The 18807-nt window shown below is 39.8% G+C and overlaps 2 protein-coding genes across 5 annotated transcripts in view; both read right to left on the reverse strand.

The window, feature by feature from the left end:
* The window catches only part of LOC109372153 (vascular non-inflammatory molecule 2-like), a 21513-nt gene extending 6935 nt beyond the window's left edge, over window positions 1-14578 (reverse strand). The window contains 6 exon segments of the mRNA XM_019625114.1: window positions 3426-3618; window positions 7063-7193; window positions 7315-7546; window positions 8045-8194; window positions 11602-11779; window positions 14460-14578. Coding sequence (XP_019480659.1) covers window positions 3426-3618; window positions 7063-7193; window positions 7315-7546; window positions 8045-8094 — 606 coding nt within the window. The 5' untranslated portion in view covers window positions 8095-8194; window positions 11602-11779; window positions 14460-14578.
* A 1588-nt stretch (window positions 14579-16166) lies between these two features.
* The window catches only part of SLC18B1 (solute carrier family 18 member B1), a 38118-nt gene continuing 35477 nt past the window's right edge, over window positions 16167-18807 (reverse strand). For 3 of the 4 annotated variants that reach the window (XM_019625111.1, XM_019625107.1, XM_019625108.1), the window contains exons 11-14: window positions 18040-18114; window positions 17300-17393; window positions 17153-17202; window positions 16167-16929 (exon numbers count right to left, since the gene is read on the reverse strand). In XM_019625111.1, the coding sequence (XP_019480656.1) occupies window positions 16857-16929; window positions 17153-17202; window positions 17300-17393; window positions 18040-18114 (292 nt within the window). In that variant the 3' untranslated portion in view covers window positions 16167-16856. The remainder of the gene's footprint in view (window positions 16930-17152; window positions 17203-17299; window positions 17394-18039; window positions 18115-18807) is intronic. The other variant, XM_019625109.1, reaches the window with a different exon arrangement.

Consider the following 18807-nt stretch of genomic DNA (forward strand, 5'->3'; position numbering starts at 1 on the left):
AACAGCAACTTGTCTGTTCCCCTTCCCCCAATTCCCCAGCACTGTTCCCATCCCCCCAATTCCCCAATAAAAATCTTTAAAAAAAAAAAAAGAAAACAAAACCAATACTGCCAGTTTCCCCATGAGAACGGAGCATGCAGTCACGTCGCCAGTGTCACAATGAGACAGCACAGGTAATGCAAAATTCTGTCCTGTTCCCCCATTGTTGTGTTTTTCAAATCTGCTCCAAAAGTATCCAACATGCCTTCCTCCAAAGGGTAGATCTACTTCCCTTCCCTTTGAGGGCAGGCTGGACTTTGTGACTCACTTTTAATAAACAGAACATGGTAGAAATGATAGTGTGTGACTAGTCATAAAAGGCGGTGCAGTTCTCCCCTCCCCTCCACCCCTCCCCTCTCCTCTGCTGGCCTCTCTTTCTCTCTCGTGACTTGTTCTGGAGGAAGTCAGCTTCCAGGTCCTGAAGGATACATCACACAGCCCTGTGGAGAGGTCCAAGTGGCAAGAAATGAAGGTCTCCTGCCCACAGTCACTGAAGAACTAAGGGGTCCTGCTAATTGACATGCGAGGCAGCTCTTCTGGAAGCTGACCTGCTAGGCCATCATGACCTCATATGATTGCTGGCCCAGCTAACAGCTCGATGTAACCCGAAGAGCTGGCCTGAGCCAGAGCCATCCAGCAAAGCCAGATCCAAATTCTTGACCAACAGAAAATGGGAGATAATAAATCTCCCATTTACTGTTTTAACCCACTTTTACTTTTCACTTTTAGGGTAATGTGTTACAAAGCAACGTGTTAATAATACATTCTTCTGCCCTTTGCCAACATTCGATCAGATCTTGTTCAGCTCCCTGCTTTGCCATTTACTAGCTGGTGGCCTTTGGCAAGTTGCTTGCATTCTCTGTGCCTTACTTTTCTAATCTGTAAAGGTGGGACGATAATGCTCACCTCACAGAGTTGTGAGGCTAAATGAAATAATACACATAAAGGTCTTCACACCATCATAGCTGTTAAAGTCAGTCACCAGCCTTTCTTTTTTTGTGAAAGGATGACAAACAGTGATTAGTCCAAACAGAGAAGCAAAAAATTAGGACAGGTCATATCTGAGGCATTATTTTCTCTGCATGTAGAAGCAAGATCTGCAAACCTCATTGGATCATGAATTACCTGTCATATTTAGGCGGACATGATGTATATTGGCCACAAGAAGATTAACTCCCATTCCCATTGCCCAAGCGGAGTGGAATTCAATAGCGGTCAAAAGTGGCAAAACATTCATCCAAGCTGTGGGAAACAGTATGGTGTCCACATGGAAATCTTTCACCAGGGTCACAGCAGGATCATGGAAGAGTATATCGAAGCATGTGAATATGCCAAACCTTCCAAAGGAGGTGTTGAAAGTCACCAGCTCCGGCTTTTCAGGGACATCAAACTGAGGCTCATGGTAGAGGTGATACTATAACAAATGCATAAGATAAAACCAGAAAAGGCTCATATTGAAGAGATGACTTATAAAAACCCTCCAAGGTTAGTAATAGATTTGGCTATGGTCAACACCTGCAAATCTACAGGAAGTGAATGAATTTGAGGATTGGAAGTAAAATTCCATGGAAAACATAGGAAAATATTCATTTATATCCTCCCTCCCTTAATCCCTTCCTCTCTCTTTCTCTGCCCCTATTCCCCCAAAGCGCACCTTTCAATTAGGAGCCAAATACCTTCTTGTAAATTCCAAAAGACTATGAGCTTCTTGAAAGCTGAAGCTTTTTTATGTTTCCAAGATTCAAAGAATAATGTGTGTTAATCCCCTCTGAATCCCTGAAGTGTAGAAATATAATAGATGCATAATAAATAACTGTTAAGTGGATAAGGGATGCCACTTCCCTCTTTACAATGTCCCATCTAAAGTAATTTCAGAGGCTCTTACTTAGCTTTCAAAATTGCTATCGAAAATGAATATTTCACTTAATACTTCCTGATTTCTTCCAAGTCAACTTGAAAAACTAACCAAGTATAATATAATAATCAAAGTCAACAGTTTGATAAAATGGTCTGCAAAGTAAAGAATCACAAGGGTTGGGAACAAGACTATTAACATTTATTTCTACATTTATTTTCCATCTAAAACCTAAAAAAGAAATTGAGCATTACTAGCAATTTAAGAATTGGTTGACAAGGTTACTCTTATTAAAATAGGTCCATATGTTACAGCTCATGGGTCATGAATGGTGTTGGGGTCCCGGAGGGGAGGGCAAGATCTCTGAAACTCAGAATAACCACAGGTTTCTCACTAGCTCATCCACAGTGCACTGCACCATCCTGCAGTTGACGCGATCCTGGTTGTGTTGCTTGACCAAGGATGTTATCAGCCTAACTAAATCAGCACTTACAGAATGGAAGAATAGCTTAAAATAACCCTTGCAAAGAAAGCGCACTAAAAAGTATACTAATAATGCAAAGTCTAGAAAACAAAACAAAAGAAAAAATGGAAGAGCTGACATTTCTACTCCTAGTAAGAGACACATATTTAAGGAGAACATAAAAGTTTAATTATACATGAAAAGAAGTTGTCAAAGCCTACAAAGTTATAAAGAAAACTTTTTGAAAGTTATGATTTATTTATGAATGCAAAAATAAATATATATTAATTGAGGACTCAAGTTAATTTTTTTCCAATAGAGTTATAGGATCAAAAACATTGGAAAACCATTGGGTTGATATCACTGCTCTTGACTAATATTTATATTTTAACTGGGACTCCCAGCTGATAATTTCTCCACTCAAAAGATTCTGAAGCTACAATTTAAGATGCTTAGAAAAACTATGGGGAGGGAGAGAGACACTCCTACTGCCATGCATGTCACACATCCATTTAAAAGGCCCGGCTCTCTCCCTGCCCACTTTGGTATAAAAGTATGGCTTAAGGTTATTCTGCTCTTTCAATTCAGAGTTTAAAGTAAAAATGTTATGATCTGACCTTAAATCTATAGGAGGGTAATTAAATTAACTGGCGTAGAAAATAAAGAGAAAGGTCATTTTGGCGATTTGATAGAAAACAGGGAAATTAACTTCTGTGACACTGATTCGTACCATTTGGCAACATCTTTGTATCATTTCGATATTAAATGGTATCTAGATTATAGTCACCTTAGGATCTTTTGTATCAATATTAAAATTACTTGTTTTATATATACAAAAAAATTATCTCAATCCTGGACTATTACAACACCTTTTTAATAGGTCTTTGCCTACAATTTTTTTTCCAGATTAGTTTTTTTCTTAAATGTCGTTTTCTTTATTGCTCACTTAAAGAAAAAAAAAACAAAACTCTAGTAACCTTGTATTATATAGGAATGAAACTCAAACTCCTAAACACAGCACTAAGTGCTCTCCTAACAGGCACCATTGTATATCCCATCCCCTCTTACCTTATGGTACCGTGCCACCAGTTTTCCCTCTTTATTATACACCACATTGGTATTGTATTGATACTAGCCATTAGCAGGACATGTGGGGTCACGGGAATTACATGGCTTTTTGTCCCCAATATTTGCCAAGATGTAGATAGAGTTGCTCTTGGCCAAGCAGCTGAGTCTTGCTTGTATTGGTGTGTGACCAAATCTAAATCAAAGTTTAATGAAGACATTTCAATAAGTCAAACAGAGAAAGACAAATAGTATATGATATCACTTACATATATATAGATGGAATCTTAAAAAAAACAAACTCATAGAAACACAGAATAGAATGGTGGTTACAGGGCTGTGGGGTGGGGGAATTGGAAATAGTTGTTTAAAGGTACAAACTTGCAACTTGTAGATAAATAAGTCCTGGAGATCTAAGGCACATCAAAGGGATTAATCAACAATACGTATTAAAATAAACCTCTAAGTTCCTCCTCTAAATATTGCTCCATATCTCAAGTCTCTCTTACAGGAAAACTCCTAGGAAGAGCTGTCCATCTTGCTGTTCCCAGCTTCTCCACTCTTTTTTTTTAATTGGGGAATTGGGGGGTGGGAACAGTGCTGGGGAATTGGGGGAAGGGGAACAGACAAGTTGCTGTCGTTTTGTTCCTCAATCTAGTTGTGGAGGACGTTGCTTCACTGGCCCAACTTGGCACCATAATTGCGCTCTTCCTGGGCGAGGTAGATCAGTCAACGGCTTCTGGGCGGCCGCTCACTGCAGCTGCTGGCCGCTCACGCTGGCTGCTGGCTACATATGGTAGCCCATGGCAACCCACTGCCACAGGGGCTGCAGCCTACGCTGTCGCCGGCGACTCATGGCAGCCCAGCTCCAGGTTGAGCTGTTGTTCAGCATCTTAGCTGTAGAGGGCAGTGTCACTGGCCCTCATATGTGGGATCTGAACCGGGGCCCTCTGGTGTCCCAAGCCAGCTCTTAACCATCATGCCACTCGGCTGGCCCAAATGTATTCTTTTTTTTTTTTTTTTTTTAGCTGAGCCATCCTGCCACCTGTTGGCAGCTCAGCGGCTGCTCAGCTCAGGCAGGGACTCGAACCGCTGTTGTTCAGAGCTCAAACTCTTGAGCAAGCTCTTAACCAACTGAGCCACTCCGCCGGCCCTTGAAGCTCTCAAATCAGCTTTCATTTCCATCATCCTAGCCAACAACTCTTACTAACGCCAATGATGACCCACATCTTACTAGATCTCATCCTACTCCCCTGCAGCAGTTGACATGGTTAATTACATCCACTTCCTGGAGTCACAGTCACCTAGCTTATTGGGCCCCAACCTCTCATTCTCCTCCTCAGTGGCTCCTCTTCTCATTCTCCTCTGCTGGCTCCTCCTCATCTCTCCCGAATCTAAACACTGGAATTTCCTAGATCTCAAGCCTTAGATCCCTTTGTTCCCTTAACTCACCCATAGGCGAACCCATCATCGTGTTAAAACCTTCTATATGCTGACTCCTGATTTTTTTATCTCCAGTCCTGACCTTGTCCTTTCATGCCAGACTTGTATGTATATACAACTGCCAGGCTGACATCTCCTCTTGGATGTTTTAAGGGCAGCTCAAACTTAAGATGCACAGAACTGACTTCCTAATTTCCATCCCACACATTTGATTCCTTCAGTGTTCCCCGTATCTATAAATGGCAATTCCATGTGTCTAGTTGCTCGTGCCAACAACTTGGGAGTCACCTTTGATGCTTGTCTTTCTCACATACTCCCAACAAACAATCTGACAATAAATCCTGACATCTTGACATCTAAAACATAGCTATAATCTGACCACTTCTTATCACTTCCATTTCTTCCACCCTAGTTCCAGTCCCCATCATCTCTAACCGGGATAATGACAGTAGCTTCCTAAGTGGTCTTTCTGCTTTGCCCTTGATCTCCCAGTGTTTTTCCAATACAGAAACCAGAGTGGTGCTTTTAAAGCATGAATCGGATTGAGTCACTCCTCGAATCAAAGCCCTCTAGTGCCTCCCCATCACACTCAAGGGAAAAACCAAAGTTCTTACAACAGACTTCAAGACCTTATGTGATCTAGGGCACCCCTCCCGCACAATATGGAGCCTTCCACTCTCCTCTCATAACTTCTCTAGCTTGCCAATACACTGAAGCCATACTCACTGAAAAGTCCACAATCAATCTAATTAAAAAAATAAAATAAAACAGTAGGTCTACATCTCATCCGACCCAAGCACCTCATTTCTCCTATTCTTATCACAATACAACATTCTATATAATAAACATTTGCTTAAATTTATCTTCCCCCACTAGAGCTTCATAAGCCACAGGAAGAACATAGACTTTGTTTTATTAAGTGCTGTAGCCCCCACTCCCAGAATAGCATCTGACACATAGTAGGAGTTCGATAAATAATGGCTGAATAAATGTAAAGATGAATGAATTAAATTTGGCTATATTGGGTGGTGATGCAAGCCCATTTTCTGTCAGATGTGTTCCTTCTACTGTAGGGCTATAAAAGAGGCATTTCCTACCTCATGGAAGAGCCTGTCCCCCAACCTTCACTAGTTTCCAGATAGCTAATGTGATCTTTGACTCATCCATAAATTTGCAACATATGTTGTTTTTAATGGAAATCCAGAACTCAATCCTACTGTGAGATGAAAAATAAACGGGTTGTTGCAATTTTCAAAACTTCTATGCAGAAAGACTATCCAGCTATTTGGCCTTTTTTTTTTTTTTTGCACGCAAGAACATTTCTTAAAAACGCCATGGAGAGCATCAGCTAAGAACAGGAAAGATGGGCCTTTTTCTGATAGCTCTTATAGAAATGTCAGAATAACCCAGAGTGCCTTAAGATGTGTGGTATCCATAAACCTTCAGCAAAACTATGGCAGAGGAATGTTTCATAAACTTAATTTCAGGCAAAAGAGTGAGAGAAAGTGTGAGAGGGTAAGAGAGAGTGATATTTGAGAGATGAAAAAGAATAAACATGGCAGAGCGAGAGGCCTTTTCTTGTAAGTTTTGAAGTATGCAATCTGTACCTCAATAATTCAGTCAAGGCTTTTTAGGCAGTCAGATTTATATATTAAATATACTTTGATATCTATAGCTAATATTCTATATTAGAAAGTTTCTAGATTACATTTTTCTGCAGGGAAGTTGTCTTCATGAGCCTAGGAAAATGCCAAGTTTCAGAGCAGAGGTCTTATGATTCACTTAGGTACACAGTGAGGTCTTCCTGCCTGGGAAGCAGCTTCTGGAACAGGGACTCTATGACACTGATGTTTGTCAACAGGGACCTTGGAATAGTTCCCAAATGCGACCCACTGTCCACTTCAGAAATTAATTTACTACTTGTATCCATGAGATCCTCTTCCCCTTAGTTTCTAATCCTAATAATAAATACCCTGTTTACGTATCTTCTCCAAACATAATAAAGACATTAAACCATAAAGGATCATTTAGTGGTATCTAAGTACAATCTCTTAAATCTAACAAATGTTAAGATAAGTTTAATAATACCATAAACCACATATATGATCATTCAGGATTTATCATCTTGCTGTGGTGAACATGCACCTCTTAAAGACTTAGAACACGTTTGTACAAACAACTAAGAGAGTTAAAATACCTGTGGGGGTCCTCACACGGAATCCAGGTCACCTGAGGGTCTGGGATGTCCTCCAGATAAGGGAAAATTGTTTCCCTTGTAAATTTCCATCCATAAAGTGCATCTTCGGGAGTCACAATGATTTGAGCATCCTGTTCAGAACAAGTCCAATCAACATTACTTCTCCACATGTAACACAGACACTCCAACACTCTAATCTTCCACCAGGTCTCATGTCCCTCCCTTAAATTACAATTAGAAATAAAAGAATACCTGCTCAGCTGCCTGCTCAATCGCTCTCTCTAGAATATCGAGATTCTTGTTCATGAGGAGTAAGGCATAATCCTGAGAAACAGGCGTTTCTGTTTCATTTGGCAATATGACCGCGTGTTCATATACTGCAGCTATAAATGTATCCAGGGCACTGACATGCAGAGTAACTAGGGCAAACACTGCCACAGAGGTTTGAAAGGAGGAAGTGATCATGGCCGAGGTCAAGCGATTTCTGAAAGTGAAAGTAACATTCATGTAGCATTTATAATGGGGCGGGACATATATTATGCCTGACCATTTCTGAAGGAAAAAAAAATACTGCAATTCAATGAATACAATCAAAATGTATTACAGGGATTGTACATGTACTATTGATATGATTTGATGTCAAACTTCAAAAATCAAAATTCATATGTCGCATAATCACACCCTTTTACTAACAGACAATGTAACTAAAGTAACTCTCATGTGAAAAATCCTAACACTACGTACCTGTTCTATCTCCTTCACAAGGTTATTCTGAGCATCAAAGATACATGAAGTTTCCTTGTAAGATAGGATGGTATGACACTATTTTACAAACATGGGTGACAATTTAGTAATGATTCTGACTGTTTAGTATGATTTAATTGTTAAGACCACAGAACTACTATTGTTCAATTAATCAAATTTAGTCTATTTGGGGTACTGTGCTAGAGAACCACTAGGGATGAAATGGGGGACAGAGTACCTGGGCACCAGCTCCGGGATCATGTCCAGCAGGACATGGCAGACGCACATCAACCATGCGATGGAGACACAGCAGAGACAACAAGACACTCGGGATGGTGAGGAGCAGCTTCAGGCTCCACCACAGTCTGAAGGACTTCTGGTCTGGCTTCTCTCTCAGAAATGAAATGGCAATAAATGAGCTGAGACGTGACAACAGCCTGGACAGTTAGTCATAGCATTTCCTCATAGGCAGTAAGGATGACACATCAAAATGAAGCAATAAAAACAGAAAAATCGGAACTTAAAAAAAAACCTGTTCTTTTGGTACTGTATAACAGAAAAAAAAAAAAAAGAAAAAAATGATACTGTATCCAAAAAAGCACATAGTAGAATAAAACAATGTTTTTGTCCTTGCCCTCATGGGAGGCTTTCGTTATGTCTTTAGCAAAACTGTTTGAATCAGCCTTTTTTGGAAGGAAATGTCTGCTTGAGCAGAACCAGCCTGAACTTTTGCCATATTTTGGTGCCAGGTGCCGTCCTGGTGATGTGCTCCTCCAGCTCTGGATGTGCACAGCTAATGCAACTCAAACCAAGAGAAAATCTGAGAGTATTGGTATGTCATGTCCCAGTGTTCCGTGTGACCTACTGGATGGAAAGGGTTGTGTCACAGGAAGTTGACAGTTGACAGTAGCCAACAGTTTCTGACCTACAGCAATTTCATGCGCTGCAAACTACCCTTCTGCTTTTTGCCCCCAGAAGTTTAGGGCTGTGGGATGCTGAGCTACAAAAGCCCCTGTGAGCTGTTAGTAGGCTCCCATACTCAGGGCCCCCACTTCTTCAAAAGCAAAACAGTGAAGAGCTCTCTTGTTGATGATTTCACTTGCAGATCGTTAACTTTAGTTTCCATCCAACTCTGCCAAAAGTTCATTGCATTCACCCAGAGTAACTTCTGAAAATTCTCTTGATTGTTGCTATAGACTGAATGTTTGTGTTCCTCCAAAAACACATTTGTTCAAACCCAATCCCCAGTGTGCTGGTATTAGGAGGTGTTGGTACTAGGAGGTGGGGCCTTTGGGAGGTGAGCAGATCATAAGAGTGGAACCCTGGAGAATGGGATTCCTGTCTTTATAAAAAAAAAAAAAAAAAAACAGAGAGCTCTCTTGACCTTTTTGCCATGTGAGGACAGTGTGAGGAGATGGCTATCTATGAACCATGAAGCGGGTTCTCAGCAGACAATGAATCTACTGGCACCTTGATCTTGGACTTCCTAGCCTCCAGAACTGTGAGAAATAAATTTCTGTTGTTTATAAGCCACCCAGTCAATGGTATTCCATGATAGCAGCCCAAACAGACAAAGACAGTTGGATTCCAAGCTTTTGGAAAAGTAAGGATGACTGCCTTGCTTTCAGGACAGCTGAAATAACTCCAAAGGAGCTGGATCAAAGTCACTTGTTTACTTACATAGGCAGTAGTAGAAACATGCATTTGGAAGGGTAGTATACAAAAATAAAGCTGAAATCTCAGGTACTACAGAGGAAAAAGAATAAAAAATAGATTAAAATAGAAAAGTGTCAAGCTGTGGTACGTGTATTGTTTTGCCGAGTGATATGAGGGTGTTGACAAAAGAAAGTCCAAACTTAAAGAAAGGTTTACAGAGTTTGAGTCAAGGCTGACGGCCAGGCCCAAGAGCAAAATCTCAAAGGATTTAGAAAATGCTCCAAGGGGTAGCGGTTTTATGGTTCATTTTATATATTAAAATCAAAGGGCTAGATAGATGGAAGGAAGGTTACATGAAATCCATTGGTGGTAGATTAAGGAGGCAGGGGAAAGGAAGGGGGGAAATATCTAGGATTGGCTAAAAAGTACAAATGAAGAGATGCATACTTGTTTTTTACATTGGTTGGGTGCAGGATAGTTAACGCTAACATACCTAGTTTACAGAGGTATGAAGATAAAGGATAATAATGAGGAATGCTGGGGTCATCTTGGTCCAGTACCTGGTGTTTATCTCTCTGGGGGTCTGGAGAGGGGATCATTCTGACATTTTAAGTCTGTCATCCTAGATGCACAAAAACAATGGACAGGCTTTGTTCAAGGTAAAGATGAATCTATCATATAGGCCTTAGGATGTGACTTCCCATTATAATATGCTCAGTTAGGAATTTTTGTGATCAGAACACCCCATGTGGTTACTTTCAGTTCTCGAGTTTGTCAGGTCTGCTAGGTAGCCCCGTTTTTGTTCCCAAGAACATCACAATTATTCACCAATAATTCACCGTAATTTTCAGTGAGCAAGGATGTTAAAAAATAAATTTAAAAAAAACCCACAAAACATGTTTGAGGTCTAAGATACGTAACTCCTTACAGGTCTGTCTAGGTGAATCCCTCCTCGCCCCTGGATTCTATCTGCTTTCTTCTTTCCAGTCACTCTGACTTCCTGTTTTGGTTTACTTTCTGTGTGAAGAGCAGCTGGCCAGACGATTTTCCCCCTTAAGCATCAGGAGGAGAATTTGTTTTATCCTAGCCTGGCAAGTCTGGTTTCTGGGGTTTTCTTCCAAGAAGTCATAGAGGCTTGGTAACACAGGCAAGGTGGAATTATATGATTCTCACTGAACAATGTCCAAATAGCCAGAAGTAACAGCAATGGACGGTGGCCATTTTCTAGCCCTCGAGGCCTAAATAGACTCTTATATTCACATCACGTTCTTTCTCTTTTAACACATTCTTCTTCTACAGTGACACACAAACCCACTCTGGAACTTTCCTCTAGGTGGAGATAACTAAATTCTGTATGATCTTGCATCTAATGACTGTCAACTTACATGGCATGATTTTTTTCTGACTATAGAGTCATGGCATCAGAGATGGTTAAGGATATGGGCCCTGAAGCCAGAAAGCCTGGGTTTGAACCACTTTCTTGTGGAGTGACTATGAGTAAGTTATGTGTCCTCTCAATGTCTTAGTTTCCCTCATCTGCAAAATGGTGAAATGCGTTGAGTAAGTTTTGCTGTTGTTATTATTGCCTCATGCCCACAGACTGATGCCCTAGACTGATGCAATGCCCAGTGCAGCTTTAACCCAGGTCTATGGTGCTATGTCCATCTGTTATTGGCTACAAATTTGTTAAACGAATGTCAGCTGGTCCACAGTCTCTATTTTCTCATTGTTCTGTCTTTCCACAAGTCTTCCGTGTTTCCTCTCTTCTATGCCAACCTGCCCTAAATGGTTTATCCTGAAATGATTCAAGTCCATTTCTATGAACTAAACTTGATGGCTTTCAGGGCCAGCCAAATGGCTCAGCTGGTTAAGAGCTCGCTCAAGAGTGCGAGCTCTGAGCAACAGGTTCGCTGGTTCTATTCCCACATAGACCAGTGCTGCTGCACTGGAGCTGAGCTGCCAACAGCTGGCAGGATGGCTCAGCTAAAAAAAAAAAAATATATATATATATATATAAACTTGATGGCTTTCTCTCCAACCGTACCATAGATTCATAGATTTGCCTTCTGATCAATAGCTCTTGCTCCTTACTTTATGCATCAGTCTATTTTTTTAAAACACCTACACATACAACCTTACTGAGAAACTGGGTTACTCGTCCATTGCTTTGGGGAATGTGAAATGGCACAGCCACTCTGGAAAACAAGTTGGGCAGTTTCTGAAGAAACTGATCCTTGCCACTTCCTCCTGGGCAGAGCAGGAAAGCAGGCAAGCGGGGCAGGATCCCAGCGCCTCCTACATCTTCTCGTTCCCTCTTCTGAAAGAGAACAACGGGACAGTGTCTGTGGAGAATTTAGAGGCCGCAGTGCAGGAAGAATTTGTTTATGACGTTACTTCAGTTTCTTGTTGACTGCGCCATTAACCAAAGTGACTGTTCGCCAACACAGGAAAGAGCAGAAGCTTTGCATTCGTGTGCTTTGAGCTCACAGATTCTGAACCATATGCCTGCCATACCTCTGCCAAATGGAATCCGTTTATGTGGAAGATCAATTAAAGCACAGCATCTATTTGTGAGTTCTCCATCTTCTGAATCAACTACCCAAACTTTTGAGAGCTATGTTAAGGCAAATTTACCAGCTACAGGAATGAAGAAGTTATGGGCATATCTACCTTTCCCATTCAGTTTTTTTTTTAAATTAGTATTGCTGCTTTACCTCAAGACATATTTTTTTCTCTCTCTCAGAAGATGCACTGGCATGCATGTAATCCAAAGCTGCAGCTTCCTCACCATGAAATGACAGGGCCACTTCCTAATGTACATCCCTGTCCTCTCAGTATTCGTGCTCTAGATCTACAGACTGGACCTAATTCTTAGGAATGGATTCACCAATACCAAGCGACTCTGATCTGTACCAGCTAAATAAACAAGAGGTAAAAGCAAACCAGTAATAGAGACAGAACAGAAAACAATAGAGGAAATGTATAAAGCCCCAAATTCTGAAAGCGTACGAAGAAAAAGGATTAATAATATGTTCAAATAACATATTTATCAACACCGGTTTTAATTCCCTTAAAGGGAAAAAAAACCTATCAGAATTCATCTGACTGATTTCACAGCATTATGTTTGAAATATATAGTAAAGTGACTTAACTGATTTGGTATTCACAGTTGTCTTGAATGACAAAAACTTAAAATTATAATAATGTACTATTGTATTTGTCACACTTTTAGACCAACTGTCAACAAGAAACATGCTTTGTTTATTGTACTACTGATGACACAATTGCACTAAACTGTAAATCAAAAGCTATACTGAACCTCATGCATTCCTAGATTGTTGCCTATAACCCTCAACTACAAATAGGCAGGGATTCGAATAGGCTGTGGGGTTTCTGAAAGAAATCATTACAAATTTTTCAGATTTGTATATTGTTCCTAATAAAGACTGAATAAGTGGGCTTTAGTTCGTTTCTTTGAATGCTTTAAATAACATTTTCTTTGTCTCTGAATATGTTGCTTCTGAGTCTTCCTCTCCTGTAGGTTTATTTCATAAACAGAAGAAATGACACTGATACCAAAGGAAAATATTACTTACGTAGGATTAGCCTTCGGATCATTCCTTTTTCATATGATTGTATATAAATAGAAACATCTGCTTCTTTACTTTTCACCTACTAATTGTATTTTTTGAAAATTATGTCAGTGTTTATTATCCACCAGCTTTTATTTAATATTATTATTATTTATTTATTATTGGCCAACTAGGTTTGAGAAGGTATATTTAATGTATTTAAATCTTCATAACTTAATAAACAAGTAAATAGAATATTTCACTAATGTGTGATTTAATATTTCTTGTCCAAATCAAATTTCTTATGTAAAATAAATGGGCTGTTTGGGAGGGCAACTAATCATGTAACTAACATACAATCCAGCAGTTGTATTATTCCCAGGCATTTAACCCAAAGAAGTGAAGACATATTCACACCAAAACCTGTACATTAATGCTCATAACAGCTTTGCTTGTAATAACCACAAACTGGAAATAATCCAGATGTCCTTCAGTGAATGGCAAGCTGTACGTACCCATACCATGGGATATTACTCAGCAATATAATGAAATGAACTATTGATACACGCAACAAAGTAGATGAACCTTAAGAGCAATATGCTTAATGACAAAACGCCAATCCCAAAAGCTAACATACTATATGATTCTATTTATACAACATTCTTGAAATGACAAAATTATAGAAATGGAGAAAGGGTTCGTGGTTGCCAGAGGTTAAGAAGGGAGTGAGGATGAGAGGGAACTTGATGTGGCTATAAAAGGGCAACGTGAAGGATGGGAATGTTTTGTGTCTTGACTCTATAAATAGTATATCCTGGCTGATATTGTACTATAGTGTTGCAAGATTGGTACCATTAGGAGAAACAGGGGAAAGAGTATATATGACCTCTGTGTACTAATTCTTACTACTCCATGTGAATCAATTATCTCAAAGTTTAATTTTAAAAAATTGTTATTTCTTTCTTTGCCTTTTTCATTTTTCCTTTCAATTAATTTATATGTCATGTATATAGGTTGCAATATGATCTTAACATAAAAAATACTTTATTATTATTATATTGTGCATTCTGCTACATAAAACAGTCCCCTTTTACAAAAGGAGTGGAGATGAGATTTAATATCTTTCAAGCTGGGCACCTTGGTTATATTTAGAATATAATAATATAAAAAATATAAAACATATCAAAACACACACAGGTTTCTTTTGATAGTTTTGACCTACCTTTTGGTTTCATTGTTCAAAGTTCCTCTATCCTTTCTCATATTTTTAACTTTTTTCTCATTTATTTTAATAGTACTGGCAAAAGCACAAAATGAGGAAGGTGCAAAGTTAGTTTCCTACAAAGCGTCATTACATACACCACTATGCGCCGCGGCGTGTATTGAAAGCAGCGTGTTGGGAATGGGAACAAAAAGTTCTCTTACCAGAAAACTTGGAATCCGTGTTGACCTTGAACTCTCAACAGTCAACAGCGTGTGTAACGGTAACAGGCTGGCAGTCGTGAGCTGCACTCAGGCGCTGGTCGGGAAGTGAAGGCCCGACCGACACCGCCCAGCTGGAAGCTGCCGGCCGGTCCTGCGATGTTTTAATAGCGGCCCCGCGCGGCAGCAGTGGGAACTGCAGGCGCTCAGCATATCTTAGGGTCACTGGGCGCAGGAGGGGCGGCCCAGCAAGACCCCGCAGGCAGCCAGGGAAGAAAAGCAGTGAAGTGAGAACAGGGTGATTTAAGCACTGAAGGCGGGTTAGGGCGACACAGGCCTAGACCTATTCTGCACCTAACACGAGTGCAGCGGGCCGGGGTCACACTCCTTCCTGGTGTCGCTCTTGGGAAGCAGGGGTGAGAGGCCACTTGCGCTCCCAGAGTCCTGGACAACCCATTGGAGGTCTCATGACAAAAGGACTTGTGGGGAGAAGAAGAATGAAGAGTTCATGGGATTTATGAATATTAAATTTGGACAATTAATGCCAAATAGTCTTCCAAAATGGTTGTACTTCCTGTGCTCTTCATCGGCCCCCACCTTGGTTTTGTCATCCTTTACTTTTTTTCTTCTGTTCTTGTGGTGTGACAGGGCACCACATCACGATTTAATATGCCCCTTCAGGATTGCTTTTGCTTCTAATCTCCATCTCACAATAAGGCACTGCCAATAAGGGACTGCCAACCCCATACCCGCACGCCCAAACCTAGGAGTCACCCCACATTCCCTTCTCCTCCCTCCACACCAGCGCGTCCTGTTTGTTCCACTTCCAAACACATCCTGTTCTCCCCCCGCTCCACCACCACCTCCCTGATCCATACGATCGTCTCTCTCAAAGCTTCCAAAGATCTCCCTCCCACCCTGCTAAATCGCATCCCCACTCACATCCACATGAAGACACCAGGACCTTCCTGAAATAACCATCAAATTCCGGCATCCCTCCACTTCCCCAACCTCCTCTGCTTACTAGACTCCAGACGTGTCGGCCACGGTCTCATCTTTGACCATGTCAAGCCCTGTTGTCGGCTCTCCCCTCAGAATGGCTGCCTCACTCTCACGTTTCAGGTCTCAGTTCAAAGTTCCATCTCCATGGAGAAGCTTTGTCTTTGTCTAAATTAAGACCCCACATCTAATCGACCCCAGACAGTTCCTCTATCACATCACCATGTTGTTTTCCTTCCTAGCATCTCTGTGAGATAATTAGAGATTCTGGTATTTATCTATTGTTTGTCCCTTCCACTGGAGTATCAGTTAGATAAAGGCAGAGATTGTGTTTATCTTGATCACAGAAAAATCCTCAGCACCTACCACAGAGTCAGTTCAGAGAAGGTATTCAATAAATACTCTTGAACATATAAATAGATAAAACCATTTCTTCTATTTAAAAACAAAAACAGGTAAATGTGTCTACTACACCATGGAAATGGATCAGGAAATATGCAAGTTGCACAATAGAGATTCTCTCACTTTAAACAACAGCCTGGATTTTATGTGAAGTCCAAGGAACCCCTTCCCTATCCTACAACAAGCACCCTGTGGTGTCACCTGTTTTGGGAATGGATACTATTAGGAACATGCTTAAAAAACAAAAGCAAACAAACAAACACAAAACAGACGGCAGAACTGAATCAAGAGACATTACAGGAAATGAACAATGTTATACCAAGCATTGTTTATAAATCCAGATCATAACTGAAAGTATATTACAAAAATTAAAGTCTCAAGTAATGTTACTTTTGTACCTTCTATACAAACAACATTTTTAGGAGAGCTGAGGGCCAGGAAATTTGTTAGAGTTTTTATGTAGTAGGCAGGAATTTTGCCTTTCAACAAGAACAGAAATCTCAGGACACAGATAATGCATAGCTACTAAAAACTGATTTCACAGTTATTGTTCTACATATACTGAGTCATCTTTATATTATTTTAACCATATCCATTCTTTCCATTATGCATGTAATTTCTTTCCCTGTTAATATAAAAATACATTCATAGAATCAGTGCATTTAGGAAAAAAAAGTAAACAGAGGAAACAGGAGACCTAGAGTCAATAATATTTTCAAGTCTCAGTATGGTCACTTAAAAACACATACTTTTTCTGATTTTCAACCACTCCTCTCAAATGAATGCTTCTAATCTGCCTTGTTCCGCAAGACAGATTTGAAGCGCATAGTTAAGTACAGCCCAACACAGATCATCCAAAAACATGTGGACACTTCCAGGATGCTGGTGTAGGGTTCATGAAGTTCTGTGCATAAAATTAAGAAAAGTTTTCAAACTTTCCCACTTTAATGTTCAAGGCAAGGCGCATCCATCTCCAAATCTTGTATCAATCCCAGATGCTCAAGATGAGATTTCATCAGATAAGAGAGCAGTTCGTTCCTCCTCTGTGCCAAGGGTATTGTGAATTTTCGCTCTACATGGAAGGGAAGAAAAGAAGAGCCTCAACATCTCTCACCTTCAAAAAACTCAGTACCTACATCTCTACCCAATTATCTCTTTAAATGTGTCTACCAAGTCGTGAGGCTCCAAGCGCCCAGAAACCTGATGACTGGAAGAATGGAGGTAAAATGGTACTTCATTTTCAATCCCACGGGCCAACTTTTAAAGGAAGAAAAAAGTTCAGGAGTTGACCATACCTTCTTCTCCTTGAGGACTCCAGGAGATAAAACAAGCCCATCGTTAATCCCTTTAACACAATTAAAGGTACTGGTTAATGTCAATTCTCCAAGTCACGTATCTCCACAAACATAAAGAAAAATAAACATATAAGACTGATTACTCACACTTGTCAGAGCCCACAGACCTTGTACAGCTGCTGCCCATTCAAAACCAATTTTCTCATACAGAAATCCACCCAGTATTGGCCCCATAAAAGCACTAAGAACAAAAAGGAGAAAGGTACTAAGTCATCCCTCAGTCATAGGTCTTCATTAAATTGGAACTATAAGTACTAAAGAAAAATGGCAATTCCTGGACATAGCATTGGGTATAAGAAAATAATTCGACCTGATAATGATGATGCTTAAGTTTTTAAAAAATTGGAAAATTATTATAGCTTTTGAAAAGTTGGTGCCTTATGCAAAAAAAAAAAAAGACAGGCAATCAAAAGAATGTATTATTTTCTCTACTCTTCTCAGTATTTATATTAAAAATAACTTAAGTACATATTTATGGGTAGTATCTACATTACCAGCATATAGTTAGCTACCTCTGGTATAGCAGAAAGTGAAAAATAAGTAAACAAAGGAATCAATTTTAAAAACTGAGATATGTTGATAAAGAAACTTAAAAATATCATTTTTATAAGACAAAGTCTATGGGGCCAGTTTGATTAGATAATAAAACTGCTGGTGTAACCAATGATCTCAGAGTCAGAGGTGTAGGTTAAAACTCTGATTCTGCTCTAAATGAATTATGTGCCTTCAGGCAACCTATCTGTCTCAATGTCTCAACTTCTTCATCTGTAAAATAGGGATAGTATTTTCCATCTTGCAGGTGTGAATGGAATGTGATGGCTACTCACCCAACTGACCACATTGCACTGAAGAGACCTGACACCAGTGCCAATGTACTTAATCCTTCTTCAAATCCATTTTCACTGCAGAGAGAGACAAGAGTTATCTGTGATTAAAAGGGAAACCTGCGTGAAAGAAAAGAATTATGTATCATAGATTTAAAATAAGGCAGGGATAATCTGGACAGGCCAATAGCAAGAACACTCCATTTCTAAGGTAAAAAGCTAATCTAATTTGCAGGAATTTTCATACTGATGTTTACTTCATGGTTTTCTAAAAATAATTTTGTTGCATATATAAGAAATGATATCAAGAATCACAACCCATTTGCACTAAATGCTCAGAAAAATATATAATTAAGAAATTCTTAAAATGAGACGAACATGTAAAGAGGACAATGGGCAACTTTTAGGAAATACAGGGGCAGCTGCTTATTCCTGTGAGAGCTGTTGAATTGACACAGCCTAATTACCAATATTCTCCCTGAAGTTCACTTTGAAATGAACTCCCTGACATTCACTTTGTGTTCTTTATCATCATGCCCATTCAACAAAAGACCGATGGCCAAGTAACAAATGCCTGGTGTGATATTGTGATTTATAATAAGCAATATATATTTGGTCTTAGTTTGCATTTCTGGCACAGAGCTCCTAAAACCCTAGGAATTTCCTAACTGATGAAAGCAATAAAAGTCTTTTTTTATATTAATGAGGTAACTTTTGGAAAATACCTGTTACCTTAGGCAGAAAGAACAGGGCATGCTGGGAGGAAGAGGG

The sequence above is a fragment of the Hipposideros armiger genome, unplaced genomic scaffold (assembly GCF_001890085.2).
Source record: "Hipposideros armiger isolate ML-2016 unplaced genomic scaffold, ASM189008v1 scaffold_614, whole genome shotgun sequence".
In the NCBI taxonomy this organism is placed as follows: Eukaryota; Metazoa; Chordata; class Mammalia; order Chiroptera; family Hipposideridae; genus Hipposideros; species Hipposideros armiger.